Raw genomic sequence first — 25,428 nt, 5'->3', positions numbered from 1 at the left:
ACAGGTTTTACACGAACCAAAGCTTGTACAAAACAATGAATATCAGGAAGATTAGCAATCTTTCTGTGAAAAAGAACAGAAAGAGCAGAGATTTGTCCTTTCAAGGAACTTGCAGACAAACCTTTATCCAAACCATCCTGAAGAAATTGTAAAATTCTCGGAATTCTAAAAGAATGCCAGGAAAAATGATGAGAAAGACACCAAGAAATATAAGTCTTCCAGACTCTATAATATATCTCCCTAGATACAGATTTACGAGCCTGTAACATAGAATTAATCACAAAGTCAGAGAAACCTCTTTGACTAAGAATCAAACGTTCAATCTCCATACTTTTAAATTTAAGGATTTGAGATCCTGATGGAAAAAAAGGACCTTGCGACAAAAGGTCTGGTCTTAACGGAAGAGTCCACGGTTGGCAAGTAGCCATCCGGACAAGATCCGCATACCAAAACCTGTGAGGCCATGCTGGAGCTACCAGCAGAACAAACGAGCATTCCTTCAGAATCTTGGAGATTACTCTTGGAAGAAGAACTAGAGGTGGAAAGATATAGGCAGGATGATACTTCCAAGGAAGTGACAATGCATCCACTGCTTCCGCTTGAGGATCCCTGGATCTGGACAGATACCTGGGAAGTTTCTTGTTTAGATGAGAGGCCATCAGATCTATTTCTGGAAGTCCCCACATTTGAACAATCTGAAGAAATACCTCTGGGTGAAGAGACCATTCGTCCGGATGTAACGTTTGGCGGCTGAGATAATCCGCTTCCCAATTGTCTATACCTGGGATATGAACCGCAGAAACTAGACAGGAGCTGGATTCCGCCCATACCAGAATTCGAGATACTTCCTTCATAGCCAGAGGACTGTGAGTCCCTCCTTGATGATTGATGTATGCCACAGTTGTGACATTGTCTGTCTGAAAACAAATGAACGATTCTCTCTTTAGAAGAGGCCATGACTGAGGAGCTCTGAAAATTGCACGGAGTTCCAAAATATTGATCGGTAATCTCACCTCCTGAGATTCCCAAACCCCTTGTGCTGTCAGAGACCCCCAAACAGCTCCCCAACCTGTCAGACTTGCATCTGTTGAAATTACAGTCCAGGTTGGAAGAACAAAAGAAGCCCCCTGAACTAAACGATGGTGATCTGTCCACCACCTCAGAGAGTGTCGTACAATCGGTGTTAAAGATATTAATTGAGATATCTTTGTGTAATCCCTGCACCACTGGTTCAGCATACAGAGCTGAAGAGGTTGCATGTGAAAACGAGCAAAGGGGATTGCATCCGATGCTGCAGTCATAAGACCTAGAATTTCCATGCATAAAGCTACCGAAGGGAATGATTGTGACTGAAGGTTTCGACAAGCTGATATCAACTTTAGACGTCTCTTGTCTGTCAAAGACAGAGTCATGGACACTGAATCTATCTGAAAACCTAAAAAGGTTACCCTTGTCTGAGGAATCAATGAACTTTTCTGAACTTTTTGGTAAATTGATCCTCCAACCATGATCTCGTATGAGATTCTGCTAAATGTGAAGACTGAGCAAGTACCAAGATATCGTCCAAATAAGGAAATACCACAATACCCTGTTCTCTGATTACAGACAGAAGGGCACCGAGAACCTTTGTAAAAATTCTTGGAGCTGTAGCTAGGCCAAACGGTAGAGCCAAAAACTGGTAATGCTTGTCTAGAAAAGAGAATCTCAGAAACTGATAGTGATCTGGATGAATCGGAATATGCAGATATGCATCCTGTAAATCTATTGTGGACATATAATGCTCTTGCTGAACAAAAGGCAGGATAGTCCTTACAGTTACCATTTTGAATGTTGGTATCCTTACATAACGATTCAATATTTTTAGATCCAGAACTGGTCTGAAGGAATTCTCCTTCTTTCGTACAATGAAGAGATTTGAATAAAACCCCAGCCCCTGTTCCAGAACTGGAACTGGTATAATTACTCCAGCCAACTCTAGATCTGAAACACATTTCAGAAATGCTTGAGCCTTCGCTAGGTTTACTGGGACACGGGAAAGAAAAAATCTCTTTGCAGGAGGCCTTATCTTGAAGCCAATTCTGTACCCTTTTGAAACAATGTTCTGAATCCAGAGATTGTGAACGGAATTGAACCAAATTTCTTTGAAAAAAAGTAATCTGCCCCCTACCAGCTGAGCTGGAATGAGGGCCGCACCTTCATGTGGACTTGGGAGCTGGCTTTGGTTTTCTAAAAGGCTTGGATTTATTCCAGACTGGAGATGGTTTCCAAACTGATACCGCTCCTGAGGATGAAGGATCAGGTTTTTGTTCCTTGTTGTGACGAAAGGAACGAAAATGATTATTACCCTGGAAAGAAAGGGAAAGCAGAGTAGACTTAGAAGACATATCAGCATTCCAAGTCTTAAGCCATAAAGCTCTTCTAGCTAAAATAGCTAGAGACATATACCTGACATCAACTCTAATGATATCAAAGATGGCATTACAAATAAAATTATTAGCATGTTGAAGAATAAAAATGCTATGAGAATTATGATCTGTTACTTGTTGCGCTAAAGCTTCTAACCAAAAGATGAAGCTGCAGCAACATCCGCTAAAGATATAGCAGGTCTAAGAAGATTACCTGAACACAAGTAAGCTTTTCTTAGAAAGGATTCAATTTTCCTATCTAAAGGATCCTTAAGGAAGTACCATCTGCCGTAGGAATAGTAGTACGCTTAACAAGAGTAGAGACAGCCCCATCAACTTTAGGGATTTTGTCCCAAAACTCTAATCTGTCAGATGGCACAGGATATAATTGCTTAAAACGTTTACAAGGAGTAAATGAATTACCCAAATTATTCCATTCCCTGGAAATTACTTCAGAAATAGCACTAGGGACAGAAAAAACTTCTGGAATAACTACAGGAGATTTAAAACCTTATCTAAACGTTTAGATTTAGTATCAAGAGGACCAGAATCCTCAATTTCTAATGCAATTAGGACTTCTTTAAGTAAAGAACGAATAAATTTCATTTTAAATAAATATGAAGATTTATCAGCATCAACCTCTGAGACAGAATCCTCTGAACCAGAAGAACCATTATCAGAATCAGAATGATGATGTTCATTTAAAAATTCATCTGAAAAATGAGAAGTTTTAAAAGACTTTTTACGTTTACTAGAAGGAGGAATAACAGACATAGCCTTCTTAATGGATTTAGAAACAAAATATCTTATGTTATCAGGAACACTCTGAGTATTAGATGATGACAGAACAGCAACAGGTAATGTAACAGTACTAAAGGAAATATTATCTGCATTAACAGTTTGTCATGACAAAACAGTACAAACAACAGCTGGAGGAACAGATACCATAAGTTTACAGTAGATACACTTAGCTTTGGTAGCTCCAGCCCCAGGCAGCGATTTTCCAGAAGTATCTTCTGACTCAGTTTCAACGTGGGACATCTTGCAATATGTAATAGAAAAAACAACATATAAAGCAAAATTGATCAAATTCCTTAAATGACAGTTTCAGGAATGGGAAAAAAATGCCAGTGAACAAGCTTCTAGCAACCAGAAGCAATAAAAAAATGAGACTTAAATAATGTGGAGAAAATAGTGACGCCCATATTTTTTTAGCGCCAAAAATGACGCCCACATTATTTGGCGCCTAAATGCTTTTGGCGCCAAAATGACGCCACATCCGGAACGCCGACACCTTTGGCGCAAAAGAACGTCAAAAATGACGCAACTTCCGGCGACACGTATGACGCCGGAAACAGAAAAAAATAATTTGCGCCAAAAAAGTCCGCGCCAAGAATGACGCAATAAAATGAAGCATTTTCAGCCCCCGCGAGCCTAACAGCCCACAGGGAAAAAGTCAAATTTTTAAGGTAAGAAAAAAATTATTTATTCATATGCATTATCCCAAATATGAAACTGACTGTCTGAAATAAGGAATGTTGAACATCCTGAGTCAAGGCAAATAAATGTTTGAATACATATATTTAGAACTTTATAAAAAAAGTGCCCAACCATAGCTTAGAGTGTCACAGAAAATAAGATTTACTTACCCCAGGACACTCATCTACATGTTGTAGAAAGCCAAACCAGTACTGAAACGAAAATCAGCAGAGGTAATGGTATATAAATAAGAGTATATCGTCGATCTGAAAAGGGAGGTAAGAGATGAATCTCTACGACCGATAACAGAGAGCCTATGAAATAGACCCCGTAGAAGGAGATCATTGAATTCAAATAGGCAATACTCTCCTCACATCCCTCTGACATTCACTGCACGCTGAGAGGAAAACCGGGCTCCAACCTGCTGCGGAGCGCACATCAACGTAGAATCTAGCACAAACTTACTTCACCACCTCCATAGGAGGCAAAGTTTGTAAAACTGATTTGTGGGTGTGGTGAGGGGTGTATTTATAGGCATTTTGAGGTTTGGGAAACTTTGCCCCTCCTGGTAGGAATGTATATCCCATACGTCACTAGCTCATGGACTCTTGCTAATTACATGAAAGAAACTTTCCTCTCGTATATCAGTCTGATCTTGTGGTCAGTACAGCACCCAAATACCAGGCAATTGTTCTCTGAACAAGGAACACAACAACCCCAGATGATCGTTTCGGCAAAGAAGTTAAAACCCTATAAGAATTAATATTTAATGCACCCCACCCAATCGTAATTCCCCCAATTCACCACCAACTGTTGGACACATAATGAAACTACAATGCTAATACTTACTGTAAAAATCTGTAATGAACCCTAACTCTATTAACTACTTCACTGTTGGGGTATGAAACTCGCTGCATTTTTAAGTTACCTCTTGAAGCTAACATGATTCCACGGTGTACTTGCCTTTAACAAAAGTCCCATTTAATGCATACTTATTAACGGTCTTTATAATAATTTTACTCTTTAATATTATACTGCGCCATCTAGCCCAAGAATATACCTTCTCTATAAAATGAGCAGGGGTGGCTTTGGGACATACCAGAAGTGTTTTAACTGGACAGCCGTATGCCACCATACTTTAGTGGCATTTAATCAGTTTACTCATTTTTCCAAGGGGCTCCTTGAGTGAAGAAACTGTAATATACACAGAGTTATACACTTTTACTACTGCCCACCACGTGATAACAAGATTTGAGATTGGGACATATATCGTAAGCGCCAAGACACATTAATGTGATGGCACATCCCTTTTGCTATTTCAACTGCAGAACAAGATTTCAGACTCTCCATTAAAAACACCTCTCCAGTGTACTGCCAATTCATATTTGTACCTATTCATGGACAAATTCCTAACCTCACAAAGGATGTCACATAGAAACAAGACACAAGAAAAAAAGGGGAAGGGGGACCCTGAATCCATACTTTTGTCGCCATCCTCAGCGGCTAACGCCGCCCAACCAGAGGACCCCTCACCGCCAGTGGAACAATAATGAAATGCCCTACTCTTGGCTAAGTTAGACAACTTGCAGAAAGGCATTGACACCCTCACAACTGAGGTTAAGCAATTCAACTGTAGACTAACAGTCGTGGAACAACGCATATCGGATGTGGAGGCTGGTCACAACACTACCTCCTAACCAAATGAAAGAGCTAATTCAACAAAATATTTATCTGCATCAGAAAGCTGATGACTTAGAAAATTGTTCTCGCAGAAATAACGTCAGACTTGTGGGTCTGCCTGAGACGATTCAAACCTTCTGAGTTGTTATATTTTGCAGAACACTCACTTCCTAATCTATTAAAAGTTCCAGCTGAATTCATTCCAATGAAAGCAGAGAGAGCACATAAAATTGGAGGAGACAGAGCCCCTTCCTCTGAGAGGGGTACCCCACCACAGGGGGTAATGATCAAATATCTGAACTTTCAATCCAAAATACATCTACTAAGAGTCTGTCGCAAATTTCAGATGCTCATCTACGATGACAAAAGGCTTTACTTATTCCAGGATTACTCTTCAGAGGTCCTGAAAAGGAAAAAGGAATTTGCACCATTGTACATATTACTTCACAAAGAGAATCGGCAGGCCACTCTGCTCTACCCAGCATGCCTGCGCATTCATACCCCTTGGGGTCCAAGACTCTTCGATTCACCTAAGGAGGCACAAGAATTTCTGGATCAGCAGAGAAGTGCCCTTTCGCAATCATCAGAACAACAACAGTACTCGCCTGGTTGACATATGCGGTTAAACATCAGCACTTCTTAAAGTTTCAGCCACCCCATGGACAGGGGTTCCTTGAAAGTAACTTCATTTGCTGAACATTTATGGATGATGTAACAGTAAGGTTATATATTTTTTTGTGTATATCTTGTTTGTTATGTATAATACTGTTTAGAATGTTTGGATTAACCCCCAATTTAGCTGTGAGAGATTACTGGTTATTAAATGATATGTTCCTAGGTGCCCACCTCTTTTGGAGAATAATAGATAATCCCCCCATACGCCCTTTACTTGTACTCTTGCATGACTTATCTATAGCAATAACCCAATGACAGCAAAGCTTATTTCCTGGAATATAGGAAGGATAAATTCCCCCATCAAGAGAAAAACAATTTTGGCCTATCTTAAAAAATCCAATGCAGATATCATGCTTTTACAAGAAACCCACCTCAATGCTCTTGAGCATGAAAAACTTAAAACTAAATGGGTGTATGAAATTGTATATGCCCCTTATAACAACTCCAGCAGGGGTGTGGCAATGATTTTACATAAAGATTTCCAGTATGAGATTGAAGATAAGATTATAGATTTAAATAGAAGATTTACTATAGTTATGCTTAAATGGCAAGACCAATGGTACACAATATGTAATATTTATGGTCCCAATCACTGTAATCCTGGTTTTTGGCAAATAATAACAAAACTCTTAGCCCCTTTTCTAGATACTAAACTTATCCTTGCTGGTGACTATAATTTAACCCCTAACCCAGTATTAGATAGGTTTAAAGACCCAGAAAGACATACCATAATGCCACAATCACATACTCCAAAAATATATGCATTGAAATTTTTTTACACTTTATATTCCACATTGGGTGTACAGGACATCAGAAAATGACAGAACCCTACGGAAAGGGATTATACTTGCGCCTCTAGAGCACACAACACACTCTCCCGTATAGACTTCTTCTTAACATCTATCTCCTTAGAATTTCTTATTACTGAGGCTAAGATTCACAATATTACCATATCTGATCATGCCCCTGTGTCTACTACATGTTAGTAATGAAAAACAATATAATGATACCCTGACTAGCGCTTATCTAGCATACTGCCAATTGACAAATACCACTCATAGACTTGCAAACCTTCAGGCAAAAAAAAGAGAGGGACACATTCCTACTTTAAAACACCATACACCAAGAAAATAGGAAATGGGGCAGGTTCTTGAGACATGGAAACAGAGCTGGAAAAATCCTGGCTTCTATACAACTCTTTACACAGCACAACCTACCAACAAAAAAGCTCAAAATAACTTTTGAAATAAAATTACTCAACCTAAATTGTCCCCTGACCAGATTGATAAACTAAATGCACCGATAACACTGAAGGATATACAATATATAATAAAATATCTAGCCTTGGGGAAAGATGGGCTCGCCACAGAATTCTACTGCATGATCTCTGCCCAGATCTCTCCCACTTTAACCTCATTATTTAGTCACTAATTCACACACACACAGCAACCTTCTGTGAATTTCTCGGCAGCTAACATTTCAGTTATCCACAAACCAGGGCGCGACCCAATGATGGCAGAGTCCTATAGGCCCATTTCCCTCCTTAACGCCGATTAGCCAATCGACTTAAATTTTTACTGCCAACTGTTCTACACACCGATCAGACTGGCTTTACAGCTCGTCGCTCCTCGGTAACGAACATCTGCAGTGTCCTACATGATGTCCCACTACTGGTTGGCGAATCGGGAAAAAAACAGCTCGGATCTACTGGAGGCCTTCCTGCTGTCCTTGGACGCAGAGAAGGCCTTCAATAGAGTAGAGTGGAATCACCTGTTTTATACCATGGGGAATTTTGGAATAAGTGGCTGTTTTCTTGACTTTATTAAAAAAAATTATAGCAACCCTATTGCATACCTGCTAATTAATAATCTTTACTCTCCCCCCTGTACAACTTTAAAGGGGCATCCGACAGGGATGCCCCTATCCCCACTTTTATTTAATCTGGCCTTAGAACCCTTGGCAATCTAATTGAGAAATATATTTCCCGGAATTGAATTTCAACCTCATAAATTACAGATAACTCTTTATGCGGATGACATGCTTCTATTTGTCTCAGACCCTGAAATTTATATACCCAAAATTCTAGAGGCCATTTGGCTCTTTGGCGAATTCTCTGGCTACAAAGTGAATGTTGGTAATCTGAAATTCTTTGGCTTGGACGTAAAGCTGAGGGAAAATCATTTTCTTCTCCCTTTCGTACGGTTGATAATTACCTAACCTACTTAGGAATTCACATCTCAGCTAACCCTTGTAAATGGTATGAGCACAACTTTACTCCGATAATACGCAAAGTTAGTACTGACCTAAACAGTTGCCAACATCTACGTATAATTAAAATGAATGTACTCCCCAAACTCCTTTATCCTATGCAGATGCCCCCCATCCAGATGAATCAAAGAGATATATCAAACTTACAATGTACGTTCCGTACTTTTATAAGGAGGGGGGGGGGGTAAACCGAGAATCAGCTTAGCTAAATTATACCTTCCTATGCGAAAGGTGGTCTAGGCCTCTCTAACATCACTTACTATAACTGGGCGTTTCTGGCTAAATTCGCATTAGATTGGAAACTTGGCACACAGCACTTCTCCTCCTTGCAACTGGAAGAGGCCTCGCTTCCACAGATCACTCTTTCATTCCGCATGCATCCACTACGGAAATACCCCTTCAGAAACAACAACATCCTATGTTCAGAGATATACTCCGAACGTGGCACTCATTGAATAAACATATAGGAATAGATCCCTCTCACTCCCCTTATCTACCTATTTCCCCTATCTGCATGTAGCCCAGTGATCTCTCACAGTCTCACCAAGTTTATTAAGTTTGTTGAGTTTATTTAGAATGTGAGGCTTAGTATGAAGATTTAATTTATGACAATTTTGATTAACTTGTCTCTGTTTGAAATGTTAATACTTTGACCTGCACATATTACTAGTGCAGTGTCCACTGTTATGGTCAATGGAAAAAAAATGTGTGTCAACAGTTGGACTTTTTTATATTTCTGATGACAATTGAAAGAAATCCAATGTGATATGATGGACTCTAAAGATCTATGAAGAGAGAACTTTATGTTCGAATAGAATTCAGACTAACTCTGTATGCAATGTATCCAACTGTTTGACATGCCAAAAAACAGAATTTATGCTTACCTGATAAATTACTTTCTCTTACGGTGTATCCAGTCCACGGATTCAACCTTACTTGTGGGATATTCTCATTCCCTACAGGAAGTGGCAAAGAGAGCACACAGCAGAGCTGTCCATATAGTTCCCCTTAAGGCTCCGCCCCCCCAGTCATTCGACCGATGGTTAGGAGAAAAAGGAGAAACCATAGGGTGCAGTGGTGACTGTAGTGTCTGACCAGCAGCAGTGATGTCTGCTTTTTTACTTGGCTGAGCAATTGAGCTGATAAATCCGCTATTTATCACTGAGAAGATTTGTAGTCTGAGTAAATTCCTAGCATTGAAGTAGAGTTAAAGAGACGCTGAACAGACTACACTACTTTTCAGAGAGATTCCAGCCCGGAACACCTTAATAGATGAAGTGCAGAGCGGAGGTCATATAACGGCCTAGGCCTTCATCTCGCCTTCCCAATATTTTTGTTGACACAGGATTAACAGCTGTATATGCTGTATACTTTTCAACCACCAATACCGCAAGATATAGTAAGCACTGAGAACTTTCGGTAACTGATGGAGCTGAGCCTCGTAACCATGTGAAGGAGGTAGATTGACTATTTCTGGATCACCTTGTACGGCTCACGGAGACCCTGCATTCTGAATGGAGGAGTGCTTGCAAAAAGGACGCACCGAGAATACTGCCTGCACTAGAAGACAAATCAGCCCTGCAAGAAGATTCCCACTACATGGAACCTGATGTTGCGCAGACAATGTGCAAGGTAGACTGGGCAGTGACAACCCTACTGAGCAATGACAACCACATAGCGATGCATGACATAGCTGACAGTATTGCCCAGACAGCAGCAGCAGCTAAGATTCGTCATGAGACAGTGCCCTGGGACCCGTTTACCATCCAGTCCTGCTCCGGTCACAATGAGGGGAGAGAACCCTTGTTGGGAATTCTGTTTGCCCAGGGTCTTGACTCCAGGAAGATAAGAGCCATTCCGGGCGATGAAACATATAATACTTGCAGTGGATTACTGAACTCCACCCTGAAGCAGCGGTCCCTGGCAATTGAGAAAGCCCTTTACATATTACACGAGCCGCAGAACAGGGCCCCATCCACACCAGAGTCGTTCTTGAAAGACCTCATAGAACTGTCTTTGTCCCTCAGATCAGGTGTGGGGTAATTTGTTATTCGGCTAAGTAGAAGCCGTTCAGCCACTTGGTGATACTCTTCTATTGACTCCCACAACATGTTACTCCTAAACCCATGTTCCAAATATAATTATCCTGTTTATTTTATCTATTAGTGCTTTTGTTAGTTGCACAGGTTACAGAACCAGAACTCTGTTCTTCAGACGGTCTATATCCCTGTGTTATTCCTGTATACTCAGACTTATGATGGCTTATTGGTCTGATACACAGTTTGAGGGACATGCTGTTTTACCGGGGATTTTAGATCCTGGGGCCTGAGGTAAATTACAGTTGCCGTAACGAATTACTGATATATATTTCATCTTTTTGTTATCTCCCAATAGCTGTTATTTACTAAACTTGTTTTCACTGAAATGTGATCTTTATGATGTAATATAGATGTTAAGGCGCTCTACAGCTGTTACTGAATCATTTTACCCATATATTTGTTTAAGCCCACTAGCTATTATTTACTAAGCATGTTTTTGCTAGTGTGATAGACCCTTATGATGTAATATAGTTGTTAAAACACTCTACAGCTGCCACTGAACTATTATACCCATATATATGATTAAGCTTGTTATCTACTCAGGGATCTAACATTTAGCTAACATCCTAATTCCTGCATTAAAGTTGGTACGTTTGTGAGGTGTCTAGAACTGATCCCCACAAGTGCAAATTCGTCCTATTTATTATACTTTATACAGCAGATCTGTCTGTCCCTAGAGAATCCGACCATCTATATATAAGTTTAACAAACAGAGTGAGCTAGATCGAAAGTTGAGGAGACAGTTCACGATACCATAGGCCCAAAAGCGCATATTGTACTACTTATCTCTAACATTGTTATTGCCTAGCTTACTTTATAGTTATTAGCATTTTTATCTTACTATGGTGATAACAATCAGTATGTTATGATTGCACGGTTGAAATATATTATGGTACTCATCTCTAATATAGTATGGCTTGATTAGCAATGTTTAATATTTCTGCTACAATTGGTATTTCCTAATGCATTTCATAATCACGGGGTAGTAGTAATTGTTTTGTTTTTATTCCATAGTCAAAGTACCTTGTACTATTCATTTCTGAACGCATGCGTATTTTCCTTACTTCAGGTCCAAAAGAGACCTTCTCAAAGAAAATCCTCCCCTACTATAACGCTAATTACATTGGAGGCCCAAAAGTGGCCTTATCTGTTTTAAGAAGGTAACAAAATCAGGGTATGAATCATCTGTGACACATTTAAGCAATTGTTTAGACTACAGATTTTATTTATGTGGTATATACATCCGTCATGTCTGTATTTACTTGCACTTATTGTAATTGAGTTTGATGCTCACGAGACCTATTTATTGAATATACTTTTATGTGTATGCATCTTTAACCCTTAATAAAAATTATTTAAAAAAAAAAAAATTACATGCCCTATTTGAATCATGAAAGGTTTTTATTCTATTAAAGCACTGCCAAAAATGTCCAATCTTGTATCGTCATAAATAAATAAAAACGAAAAACAAACAGCAGGGATTTTGTATTTTTTTTTTTTAAACAATCATCTGGCTAGATTACGAGTTGTGCGTTAGAGTAAAAAAAGCAGCGTTAAGAGGTCCGAAGGCTGCTTTTTTTCGCCCGCTGGTATTACGAGTCTTGCAGGTTTAGGACCGCCGCACACTTCTTTGCCCTTACCGCAAAATGACTTACGTATACTTTGTAAAGTCTTGCATCAGCCAATAGGATTTTTTCTACTTTAATTCAGATTGGCTGATAGAATTCTAACAGCCAATCGGAATCTAAGGGACGCCATCTTGGATGACGTCACTTAAAGGTACCTTCATTCAGCTTTAGTCGTCGGATGAAGAGGATGCTCCGCATCAGATGTCTTGAAGATGGACCCGCTCCGCGACGGATGGATGAAGATAGAAGATGCCATCTGGATGAAGACTTCTGCCTGTCTGGAGGACCACTTCGCCCGGCTTGGATGAAGACTTCTCCCGGCTTTGTTGAGGACTTTAGCCCGGCTTGGATGAAGACTTCTCCCGGTAAGTCGATCTTCAGGAGGTTAGTGTTAGGTTTTTGTAAGGGTGTATTGGGTGGGTTTTATTTTTAGGTTAGGGACTTTGGGCTGCAATAGAGCTAACTGCCCTTTTAAGGGCAATGCCCATAAAATGCCCTTTTCAGGGCAATGGGGAGCTTAGGTTTTTTTAGTATTTTATTTGGGGGGTTGGTTGTGTGGGTGGTGGGTTTTACTGTTGGTGGGGTTGTTTGTATTTTTTTTTTTACAGGTAAAAGAGCCGATTAATTTGGGGCAATGCCCCACAAAAGGCCCTTTTAAGGGTTTTTTTTATCTTAGGGGGGCTTTTTATTTTAATAGGGCTATTAGATTAGGTGTAATTAGTTTAAATATCTGGTATTTGTTTATTATTTTCTGTAATTTAGTGGGGGGGGGTTTGTACTTTAGCTAATTTAATTTAGGTAATTGTATTTAATTTAGTTAATTTATTTAATTATAGTGTAGTGTTAGGTGTTAGTGTAACTTAGGTTAGGTTTTATTTTACAGGTACTTTTGTATTTATTTTAGCTAGGTAGTTATTAAATAGTTAATAACTATTTAATAACTATTCTACCTAGTTAAAATAAATACAAACTTGCCTGTAATATAAAAATAAACCCTAAGATAGCTACAATGTAACTAATAGTTATATTGTAGCTAGCTTAGGGTTTATTTTACAGGTAAGTATTTAGTTTTAAATAGGAATAATTTATTTAATGATAGGAATATTTATTTAAATTTATTGTAATTATATTTAAGATAGGGGGTGTTAGGGTTAGACTTAGGTTTAGGGGTTAATACATTTAGTATATGGCGGCGACGTTGTGGCGGCAGATTGGGGTTAATAAGTGTAGGTAGGTGGCAGCCACATTGGGGGCAGCAGATTAGGGGTTAATAAATATGATGTAGGTGTCGGCAATGTTGGGGGCAGCAGATTAGGGGTTCATAAGTATAATTTAGGTGGCGGCGGTGTCCGGAGCGGCAGATTAGGGGTTAATAATATAATGCAGGTGTCTGCGATGTCGGGGGCGGCAGATTAGGGGTTAATAAGTGTAAGATTAGGGGTGTTTAGACTCGGGGTTCATGTTAGGGTGTTAGGTGTAAACATAAATGTTGTTTCCCCATAGGAATCAATGGGGCTGCGTTACTGAGTCTTACTCTGCTTTTTTGCAGGTGTTAAGACTTTTTTTCAGCCGGCTCTCCCAGTTGATACCTATGGGGAAATCGTGCACGAGCACATACGACCAGCTCACCGCTGACTTCTTGTCTTTTAACGACGGGTTTCTGAAAACTCGTAATACCAGCGGCTTTAGGTAAGTGAGCGGTGAGAGAAAACTGCTCGTTAGCACCGCACAGCCTCTAACGCAAAACTCGTAATCTGGGACATCTATTTTTATTTCCTATATGGTCAGTGAGCACAAAAAAGTAGTACTCAGAAAGAGGGTCAATATTCAGAATCAATTTAGTTAAAACTGGTTAATTTGGTGGAATTTGTGGGCAGGGGACTGTGGTAAACATGAATGTGTGGGTTGGCAGAGTGGGGATTAGTGATAAAGGGGTATGATGCAGTGAAAGGTGTCCACAAGGGATATAATTCAAATTCAGCCCCTGGTATATTACAATAGCACAAAAGGCTAACAATGCTGGGGAGGGTAAATCAGAGGACACCACCCTTTCACTACTTCACTGGTAATTTTTTGGTCTCATTCTTGAGGCACACAGAATGTTCTAACTCAGCTTCCGCCTTATTGAAGAAACTTTTTTTTTTTTTTTTTTTAATAAATTCTAAAAGATAAGTCACACATCAAGTTAATCTAGTATGAAACTTTCAGATCCAACAATATTCATTCTGGATTTGTGCATGCATGTCTTTATGGGAGATTATCAAAATAATTTAACAAAATGTTATAGAAAAGCATTTAACTAAAAATAATGCAAAGAACAATAAATAATACACTTACACAAAAATAATACACACAAAAAAAAACATGTTAACAAAGCTTTCGTGATGAAAGCACTAAATGCATCATCTGTACCTCGACACTCGAGGTAAGGTGAAAATGCTTCTGGTCTCATGATATGCAAAAATATAAATTACCTGATCACATGTTGTTACATCACTTGCTACCACATCTGGGGGGCGATTAGGCGGGCTTGCAGTTTCCTGAAATCATAAGATCAAGTAAATAAAAGCTTATTCTGAAAATAAATCTTTGTTTCTTTATAATTACCCAACACTAGAAAAGTATGACCTAGACATATAATGCTTTATAAAGATTTCCCCTGCATATTTTTGCCATAGAAGATAAAAAATATCGGAATAAAATATTTGAAGGTGTAATTTTACAATATAGTCTTAGAACAACTCATTTGTTTGTCCACTTATTAAAAAAAATTAAAAATCTAAAAACATAATTTATGTAAGAACTTACCTGATAAATTAATTTCTTTCATATTGGCAAGAGTCCATGAGCTAGTGACATATGGGATATACAATCCTACCAGGAGGGGCAAAGTTTCCCAAACCTCAAAATGCCTATAAATACACCCCTCACCACACCCACAATTCAGTTTAACGAATAGCCAAGCAGTGGGGTGATAAAGAAAAGAGTAGAAAGCATCAACAAAGGAAATTTGGAAATAATTGTGCTTTATACAAAAAATCATAACCACCATAAAAAGGGTGGGCCTCATGGACTCTTGCCAATATGAAAGAAATGAATTTATCAGGTAAGTTCTTACATAAATTATGTTTTCTTTCATGTAATTGGCAAGAGTCCATGAGCTAGTGACATATGGGATATCAATACCCAAGATGTGGATCTTCCACTCAAGAGTCACTAGAGAGGGAGGGAATAAAACAAACAAACAAACAAAAAAAAAAAACAGCCATATTCCGCTGAAAAAATTAATCCACAACCCAAAAAAAAAGTTTATTTCCATTTTTGAAAGAAAAAAACTTAAATAAAAAAGCAGAAGAATCATACTGAAGTAGCTGCAAGGAAATAGCAGAAGCCTTCTGACCTTTCCTAGGACCAGAAAATAAAACAAATAGACTGGAAGTCCTACTGAAATCTTTAGTAGCTTCCACATAATATTTCAAAGCTCTTACCACATCCAAAGAATGTAAGGATCTTTCCAAAGAATTCTTAGGATTAGGACATAAGGAAGGGACAACAATTTCTCTACTAATGTTGTTAGAATTCACAACCTTAGGTAAAAATTGAAAAGAAGTCCACAAAACTGCCTTATGCTGATGAAAAATCAGAAAAGGAGATCCACAAGAAAGAGCAGATAGCTCAGAAACTCTTCTAGCAGAAGAGATAGCCAAAAGGAACAACACTTTCCAAGAAAGTAGTTTAATGTCCAAAGAATGCATTAGCTCAAATGGAGGAGACTGTAAAGCCTTCAGAACCAAATTAAGACTCCAAGGAGGAGAAATTGATTTAATGATAGGCTTAATACGAACTAAAGCTTGTACAAAACAGTGAAAATCAGGAAGTATAGCAATTTTTCTGTGAAATAAAACAGAAAGAGCGGAGATTTGACCTTTCAAGGAACTAGCAGACATACCCTTATCCAAACCATCCTGAAGGAACTGTAAAATTCTAGGAATTCTAAAAGAATGCCAAGAGAATTTATGAGAAGAACACCATGAAATGTAAGACTTCCAAACTCTATAATAAATCTTTCTAGAGACAGATTTACGAGCTTGTAACATAGTATTAATCACTGAGTCAGAGAAACCTCTATGACTTAGAACTAAGCGTTCAATTTCCATACCTTCAAATTTAATGATTTGAGATCCTGATGGAAAAACGGACCTGGAGATAGTAGGTCCGGCCATAACGGAAGTGGCCAAGGCGGGCAACTGGACATCCGAACCAGATCCGCATACCAAAACTTTTGTGGCCATGCTGGAGCCACCAGCAACACAAAAGACTGTTCCATGATGATTTTGGAGATCACTCTTGGAAGGAGAACTAGAGGCGGGAAGATGTAAGCAGGATGATAACACCAAGGAAGTGTCAGTACATCCACTGCTTCCGACTGAACGTCCCTGGACCTGGACAGGTATCTGGGAAGTTTCTTGTTTAGATAAGAGGCCATGAGAGCTCTCTCTGGAAGACCCCACATCTGAAAAATCTGAGAAAACACATCTGGATGGAGAGAACAATCCCCTGGATGTAAAGTCTGGTGGCTGAGATAATCCACCTCCAAATTGTCTACACCTGGGATATGCACCGCAGAGATTAGGCAGGAGCTGGATTCTGCCCAAGCAAGTATCCGAGATACTTCTTTTATAGCTTGGGGACTGTGAGTCCCACTCTGATGATTGACATAAGCCACAGTTGTGATATTGTCTGTCTGAAAACAAATAAACGGTTCTCTCTTTAGCAGAGGCCAAGACTGAAGAGCCCTGAGAATTGCACGGAGTTCTAAAATATTTATTGGTAATCTCGCCTCTTGAGATTTCCAAACCCCTTGTGCTGTCAGAGATCCCCAAACAGCTCCCCAACCTGAAAGACTCGCATCTGTTGAGATCACAGTCCAGGCTGGCCGAACAAAGGAAGCCCCTTGAACCAAACGATGGTGATCTATCCATCATTTCAGAGATTGTCGTACATTGGGATTCAAGGATATTAATTGTGATATCTGTGCATAAACCCTGCACCATTGATTCAGCATGCAAAGCTGTAGAGGTCTCATGTGAAAACGAGCAAAGGGGATCGCGTCCGATGCTGCAGTCATGAGACCTAAAACTTCCATGCACATAGCCACTGAAGGGAATGACTGAGATTGAAGGTGCCGGCATGCTGCGACCAATTTTAAACGTCTCTTGTCTGTTAGAGACAGAGTCATGGACACTGAATCTATCTGGAAGCCTAAAAAGGTGATACTATAGGGGATAAGGTTAATACAAAGATTCTACACTCAGACTCTTAGCTAATCCCGAAGGGTGATGTAACCTCAAAAACACTATCACCGAAGTTTAGCCTAAAAAGATGACCCTTGTCTGAGGAACCAAGAAACTTTTTGGTAAATTGATCTTCCAACCATGTTTCCAAAGAAACAACACTAGTTGATTTGTGTGAGATTCTGCAGTATGTAAAGACTGAGCTAGTACCAAGATATCGTCCAAATAAGGAAACACCGCAATACCCTGTTCTCCGATTACAGATATTAAGGCACCCAGAACCTTTGAAAAGATTCTTGGAGCTGTTGCTAGGCCAAATGGAAGAGCAACAAATTGGTAATGCTTGTCTAGAAAAGAGAATCTCAGAAACTGATAGTGTTCTGGATGAATCGGAATATGAAGGTATGCATCCTGCAAGTCTATTGTGGACATATAATGTCCTTGCTGAACAAAAGGCAGAATAGTCCTTATAGTCACCATCTTGAAAGTTGGTACTCTTACATAACGATTCAAAATTTTTAGATCCAGAACTGGTCTGAATAAATTTTCTTTCTTTGGTACAACGAATAGGTTTGAATAAAACCCCAAACCTTGTTCCTGAGGAGGAACTGGCATGATTACCCCTGAGGACTCCAGATCTTAAACACACTTCAGAAAAGCCTGAGCCTTTACTGGATTTACAGGGATGCGTGAGAGAAAAAATCTTCTCAAAGGAGGTCTTACTTTGAATCCTATTCGATACCCCTGAGAGACAATGCTCTGAATCCAATGATTTTGGACAGATTTTATCCAAAAATCCTTGAAAAACCTTAATCTGCCCCCTACCAGCTGAGCTGGAATGAGGGCCGCACCTTCATGCGGACTTAGGGGCAGACTTTGGTTTCCTAAATGGCTTGGATTTATTCCAATTAGAGGAAGGCTTCCAACTGGAAGCAGATTCCTTGGGAGGAGGATTGAGTTTTTGTTCCTTATTTTGACGAAAGGAACAAAAACGGTTAAAAACCTTAGATTTACCCTTAGGTTTTTTATCCTGAGGCAGCAAAACTCCTTTTCCTCCAGTGATAGTTGAAATAGAATCCAACTGAGAACCAAATAAATTATTACCTTGGAAAGAAAGAGATAGTAATCTAGATTTAGATGTCATATCAGCATTCCAAGATTTAAGCCACAAAGCTCTTCTAGCTAATACAGCTAAAGACATGGATCTAACATCAATTTTGATAATATCAAAAATGGCATCACAAATAAAATTATTAGCATGTTGCAGTAAGCGAGTAATGCTAGATATGTCAGGATCCAAATCTTGTTGCGCTAAATTCTCCAACCAAAAAGTTGAGGCAGCCGCAACATCAGCCAAAGAAATAGCAGGTCTGAGAAGATGACCTGAATATAAATAGGCTTTCCTTAGATAGGATTCAAGCTTCCTATCTAAAGGATCCTTAAAGGAAGTACTATCTTCCATAGGATTAGTGGTACGTTTAGCAAGAATAGAAATAGCCCCATCAACTTTGGGGATCTTTTCCCAAAACTCTATAGATTTTGCTGGTAAAGGATACAATTTTTTAAACCTTGAAGAAGGAATAAAAGAAGTACCTGGCTTATTCCATTCCCTAGAAATCATATCAGAAATAACCTCAGGAATAGGAAAAACCCCTGGGGAAACCACAGGAGGTTTAAAAACAGCATTTAAACGTTTATTAGACTGAACGTCAATAGAACTGGTTACCTCAATATCCAAAGTAATTAACACTTCTTTTAATAAAGAACGCATATACTCTATTTTAAATAAATAAGTAGATTTGTCAGTGTCAATGTCTGAGGAAGGATCTTCTGAATCAGATAGATCCTCATCAGAAGAGGATACATTTTTATGTTGCTGGTCATTTGAAATTTCATCAGCTAAATGAGAAGTTTTAAAATACCTTTTACGTTTATTAGAAGGTGGAAATGCAGACAAAGCCTTCAGAATAGAATCAGATACAAAATTCTTTAAAATTTACAGGTATATCATGTACATTAGAAGTTGAAGGAACAGCAACTGGCAATGTACTATTACTGATGGAAAGACTATCTGCATGTAAAAGTTTATCATGACAACTATTACAAATGACATTTGGTTGAATAATTTCTACACTTTTACAATTTACAGAAGTTCCATGAAAATTTGCAAATGTTTTATTTCACTAAGGTGACTGCGCAGTGCGAATTTTAACTGCAATATTGTCATTGAGGGTTATGACTGTCATGTGTCTATTACACTGTAATATTGTTAAATATTGTAAAACTAATGTATAAAAGTGCAAATGTATGCAATTAAATGTCGATAAAAAGGTTAATGTCTAACAGCAGCCATGTTGATTATGGAAAAATCGCAATTTGAACAAACTTAGTAGAGGACATTGCAAGGAGCATATGTGCAAAATTGCGCTTTATTGCACTAAGCGGTTTAAGAGAAAAAGATGTTTAAATATTTTTGCAAAATGCAAGATGGCTGCTACATCATGTGACAAAGGCACTTCTGTTGAGCAAAGGCAAATCTAGGTCATAGCAGCATTGAGCACAGCAAGTTTCAAAGTTGTAACATAAGCAGTTCCAGAGCTAAAGATTATTAAGCGTTTCTCGAAATTTGTTGCAAAAAACAATATGGCTGCGTAACCTTATGACCTATGAGTTAAATATTGCATAAGATGTAGCAGAGCAATAGGCTGTACCAGCATACCTGATTTCAAGAGCTTTGATTTAGCAGTTCAAAAGTTATGGGCAATAGAAAAAATGAAGGAATAATAATAAAAATAATAATAATCCTGACAATAACAATAGGTTGTCCAGCAACTACGTTGCTTGGCCACCTAATATAAAACTACCTTTAGGTTTCATGTATAAGCTGTATTATTTAATAAATATTGCCAAAACGACATAAGATTTTGTTGTTTACACTTAGTTCCATTCCCCTCCAAGCTTTCCCATTTTGCAAATGCAAATATACAAAATTTCCAAAATCCAAACTTTTTTCTGGTCCCAAGCAGTTAGGATAAAGAGTTTTCTACCTGTAACAGAACCATCAATAGTAATATTGGAACACTTGGTAGCCCAGCTCCACTGTCAGGTGCAAGCCAAAGAAGGGTGCTGTAATCCCTTTAGTACTCACAAATCCACAAAGAGGCAGCACCTTGCAATAAAAAGTATTTATTTCCACATACTGGAATAAAACAGTGACGTTTCGGGTACAGGACCCTTAATCATACAAAGCTCAAACACACTATTCAATCCTTATATAGGCCCACCTGCACACAGGTGTTCAATTAACACCTCCTAGCAACCCCACCTAGAGGTTACTTATTTTATTACAAAAAACATTAGAATTTTTCCATTCTTGTTACACCTTAATGCAGGATGGCAATTAAAATCAATACAAAAGATATATACATAGCAATGGTTTATACAGATATCGATAGTGACACAATATTATTACAGCGTTATTAATTATGAACCCAAATACAGTAATTCATAAGCTGTAGGAATTAGCTACAAAAAACATAATTTATGTAAGAACTTACCTGATAAATTAATTTCTTTCATATTAGCAAGAGTCCATGAGCTAGTGACGTATGGGATATACATTCCTACCAGGAGGGGCAAAGTTTCCCAAACCTCAAAATGCCTATAAATACACCCCTCACCACACCCACAATTCAGTTTAACGAATAGCCAAGAAGTGGGGTGATAAAAAAGTGCGAAAGCATATAAAATAAGGAATTGGAATAATTGTGCTTTATACAAAATCATAACCACCACAAAAAAAGGGCGGGCCTCATGGACTCTTGCTAATATGAAAGAAATGAATTTATCAGGTAAGTTCTTACATAAATTATGTTTTCTTTCATGTAATTAGCAAGAGTCCATGAGCTAGTGACGTATGGGATAATGACTACCCAAGAAGTGGATCTTTCCACACAAGAGTCACTAGAGAGGGAGGGATAAAATAAAGACAGCCAATTCCTGCTGAAAATAATCCACACCCAAAATAAAGTTTAACGAAAAACATAAGCAGAAGATTCAAACTGAAACCGCTGCCTGAAGTACTTTTCTACCAAAAACTGCTTCAGAAGAAGAAAATACATCAAAATGGTAGAATTTAGTAAAAGTATGCAAAGAGGACCAAGTTGCTGCTTTGCAGATCTGGTCAACCGAAGCTTCATTCCTAAACGCCCAGGAAGTAGAAACTGACCTAGTAGAATGAGCTGTAATTCTCTGAGGCGGAGTTTTACCCGACTCAACATAGGCAAGATGAATTAAAGATTTCAACCAAGATGCCAAAGAAATGGCAGAAGCTTTCTGGCCTTTTCTAGAACCGGAAAAGATAACAAATAGACTAGAAGTCTTACGAAAAGATTTCGTAGCTTCAACATAATATTTCAAAGCTCTAACAACATCCAAAGAATGCAACGATTTCTCCTTAGAATTCTTAGGATTAGGACATAATGAAGGAACCACAATTTCTCTACTAATGTTGTTGGAATTCACAACTTTAGGTAAAAATTCAAAAGAAGTTCGCAACACAGCCTTATCCTGATGAAAAATCAGAAAAGGAGACTCACAAGAAAGAGCAGATAATTCAGAAACTCTTCTGGCAGAAGAGATGGCCAAAAGGAACAAAACTTTCCAAGAAAGAAATTTAATGTCCAATGAATGCATAGGTTCAAACGGATGAGCTTGAAGAGCTCCCAGAACCAAATTCAAACTCCAAGGAGGAGAAATTGACTTAATGACAGGTTTTATACGAACCAAAGCTTGTACAAAACAATGAATATCAGGAAGAATAGCAATCTTTCTGTGAAAAAGAACAGAAAGAGCAGAGATTTGTCCTTTCAAAGAACTTGCGGACAAACCCTTATCTAAACCATCCTGAAGGAACTGTAAAATTCTCGGTATTCTAAAAGAATGCCAGGAAAAATGATGAGAAAGACACCAAGAAATATAAGTCTTCCAGACTCTATAATATATCTCTCGAGATACAGATTTACGAGCCTGTAACATAGTATTAATCACAGAGTCAGAGAAACCTCTTTGACCAAGAATCAAGCGTTCAATCTCCATACCTTTAAATTTAAGGATTTCAGATCCTGATGGAAAAAAGGACCTTGTGACAGAAGGTCTGGTCTTAACGGAAGAGTCCACGGTTGGCAAGAGGCCACCCGGACAAGATCCGCATACCAAAACCTGTGAGGCCATGCCGGAGCTACCAGCAGAACAAACGAGCATTCCTTCAGAATCTTGGAGATTACTCTTGGAAGAAGAACTAGAGGCGGAAAGATATAGGCAGGATGATACTTCCAAGGAAGTGATAATGCATCCACTGCCTCCGCCTGAGGATCCCGGGATCTGGACAGATACCTGGGAAGTTTCTTGTTTAGATGGGACGCCATCAGATCTATTTCTGGAAGTTCCCACATTTGAACAATCTGAAGAAATACATCTGGGTGAAGAGACCATTCGCCCGGATGCAACGTTTGGCGACTGAGATAATCCGCTTCCCAATTGTCTATACCTGGGATATGAACCGCAGAGATTAGACAGGAGCTGGATTCCGCCCAAACCAAAATTCGAGATACTTCTTTCATAGCCAGAGGACTGTGAGTCCCTCCTTGATGATTGATGTATGCCACAGTTATGACATTGTCTGTCTGAAAACAAATGAACGATTCTCTCTTCAGAAGAGGCCAAAACTGAAGAGCTCTGAAAATTGCAAGGAGTTCCAAAATATTGATCGGTAATCTCACCTCCTGAGATTCCCAAACTCCTTGTGCCGTCAGAGATCCCCACACAGCTCCCCAACCTGTGAGACTTGCATCTGTTGAAATTACAGTCCAGGTCGGAAGCACAAAAGAAGCCCCCTGAATTAAACGATGGTGATCTGTCCACCATGTTAGAGAGTGTCGAACAATCGGTTTTAAAGATATTAATTGAGATATCTTCGTGTAATCCTTGCACCATTGCTTCAGCATACAGAGCTGAAGAGGTCGCATGTGAAAACGAGCAAAGGGGATCGCGTCCGATGCAGCAGTCATAAGACCTAGAATTTCCATGCATAAGGCTACCGAAGGGAATGATTGTGACTGAAGGTTTCGACAAGCTGTAATCAACTTTAGACGTCTCTTGTCTGTTAAAGACAGAGTCATGGACACTGAATCCATCTGGAAACCCAGAAAGGTTACCCTTGTCTGAGGAATCAAAGAACTTTTTGGTAAATTGATCCTCCAACCATGATCTTGAAGAAACAACACAAGTCGATTCGTATGAGATTCTGCTAAATGTAAAGACTGAGCAAGTACCAAGATATAGTCCAAATAAGGAAATACCACAATACCCTGTTCTCTGATTACAGACAGCAGGGCACCGAGAACCTTTGTAAAAATTCTTGGAGCTGTAGCTAGGCCAAACGGCAGAGCCACAAACTGGTAATGCTTGTCCAGAAACGAGAATCTCAGGAACTGATAATGATCTGGATGAATCGGAATATGCAGATATGCATCCTGTAAATCTATTGTGGACATATAATTCCCTTGCTGAACAAAAGGTAAGATAGTCCTTACAGTTACCATCTTGAACGTTGGTATCCTTACATAACGATTCAATATTGATCCAAATTTCCTTGAAAAAACGTAACCTGCCCCCTACCAGCTGAGCTGGAATGAGGGCCGCACCTTCATGTGGACTTAGAAGCAGGCTTTGCCTTTCTGGCTGGCTTGGATTTATTCCAGACTGGAGATGGTCTCCAAACTGAAACTGCTCCTGAGGATGAAGGATCAGGCTTTTGTTCTTTGTTGAAACGAAAGGAACGAAAACGATTATTAGCCCTGTTTTTACCTTTAGATTTTTTATCCTGTGGTAAAAAAGTTCCTTTCCCACCAGTAACAGTTGAAATAATGGAATCCAACTGAGAACCAAATAATTTGTTACCCTGGAAAGAAATGGAAAGTAAAGTTGATTTAGAAGCCATATCAGCATTCCAAGTTTTAAGCCATAAAGCTCTTCTAGCTAAAATAGCTAGAGACATAAACCTGACATCAACTCTGATAATATCAAAAATGGCATCACAGATAAAATTATTAGCATGTTGAAGAAGAATAATAATATCATGAGAATCACGATGTGTTACTTGTTGCGCTAAAGTTTCCAACCAAAAAGTTGAAGCTGCAGCAACATCAGCCAAAGATATAGCAGGTCTAAGAAGATTACCTGAACACAGATAAGCTTTTCTTAGAAAGGATTCAATTTTCCTATCTAGAGGATCCTTAAACGAAGTACCATCTGACGTAGGAATAGTAGTACGTTTAGCAAGGGTAGAAATAGCCCCATCAACTTTAGGGATCTTGTCTCAAAATTCTAATCTGTCAGACGGCACAGGATATAATTGCTTAAAACGTTTAGAAGGAGTAAATGAATTACCCAAATTATCCCATTCTTTGGAAATTACTGCAGAAATAGCATCAGGGACAGGAAAAACTTCTGGAATAACTACAGGAGTTTTAAAAACCTTATTTAAACGTTTAGATTTAGTATCAAGAGGACCAGAATCCTCTATTTCTAAAGCAATTAGGACTTCTTTAAGTAAAGAACGAATAAATTCCATTTTAAATAAATATGAAGATTTATCAGCATCAACCTCTGAGACAGAATCCTCTGAACCAGAGGAATCATCAGAATCAGAATGATGATGTTCAGTTAAAAATTCATCTGTAGGGAGAGAAGTTTTAAAAGATTTTTTACGTTTACTAGAAGGAGAAATAACAGACATAGCCTTCTTTATGGATTCAGAAACAAAATCTCTTATATTATCAGGAACATTCTGCACCTTAGATGTTGAAGGAACTGCAACAGGCAATGGTACTTTACTAAA

At 38.8% G+C, this 25,428-nt stretch overlaps 1 protein-coding gene across 2 annotated transcripts in view; it reads right to left on the bottom strand.

Moving 5' to 3' along the window:
• The window catches only part of HSD17B4 (hydroxysteroid 17-beta dehydrogenase 4), a 790,821-nt gene that overhangs the window by 255,871 nt on the left and 509,522 nt on the right, over nucleotides 1-25,428 (bottom strand). For both annotated transcript variants that reach the window (XM_053701594.1, XM_053701593.1), the window contains exon 18: nucleotides 14,709-14,774. In XM_053701594.1, the coding sequence (XP_053557569.1) occupies nucleotides 14,709-14,774 (66 nt within the window). The remainder of the gene's footprint in view (nucleotides 1-14,708; nucleotides 14,775-25,428) is intronic.

The sequence above is a fragment of the Bombina bombina genome, chromosome 2 (assembly GCF_027579735.1).
Source record: "Bombina bombina isolate aBomBom1 chromosome 2, aBomBom1.pri, whole genome shotgun sequence".
Classification (NCBI taxonomy): domain Eukaryota; kingdom Metazoa; phylum Chordata; class Amphibia; order Anura; family Bombinatoridae; genus Bombina; species Bombina bombina.
Note: the sequence above shows the minus strand (reverse complement) of the source record. Positions and strands in the feature narration are given on the sequence as shown.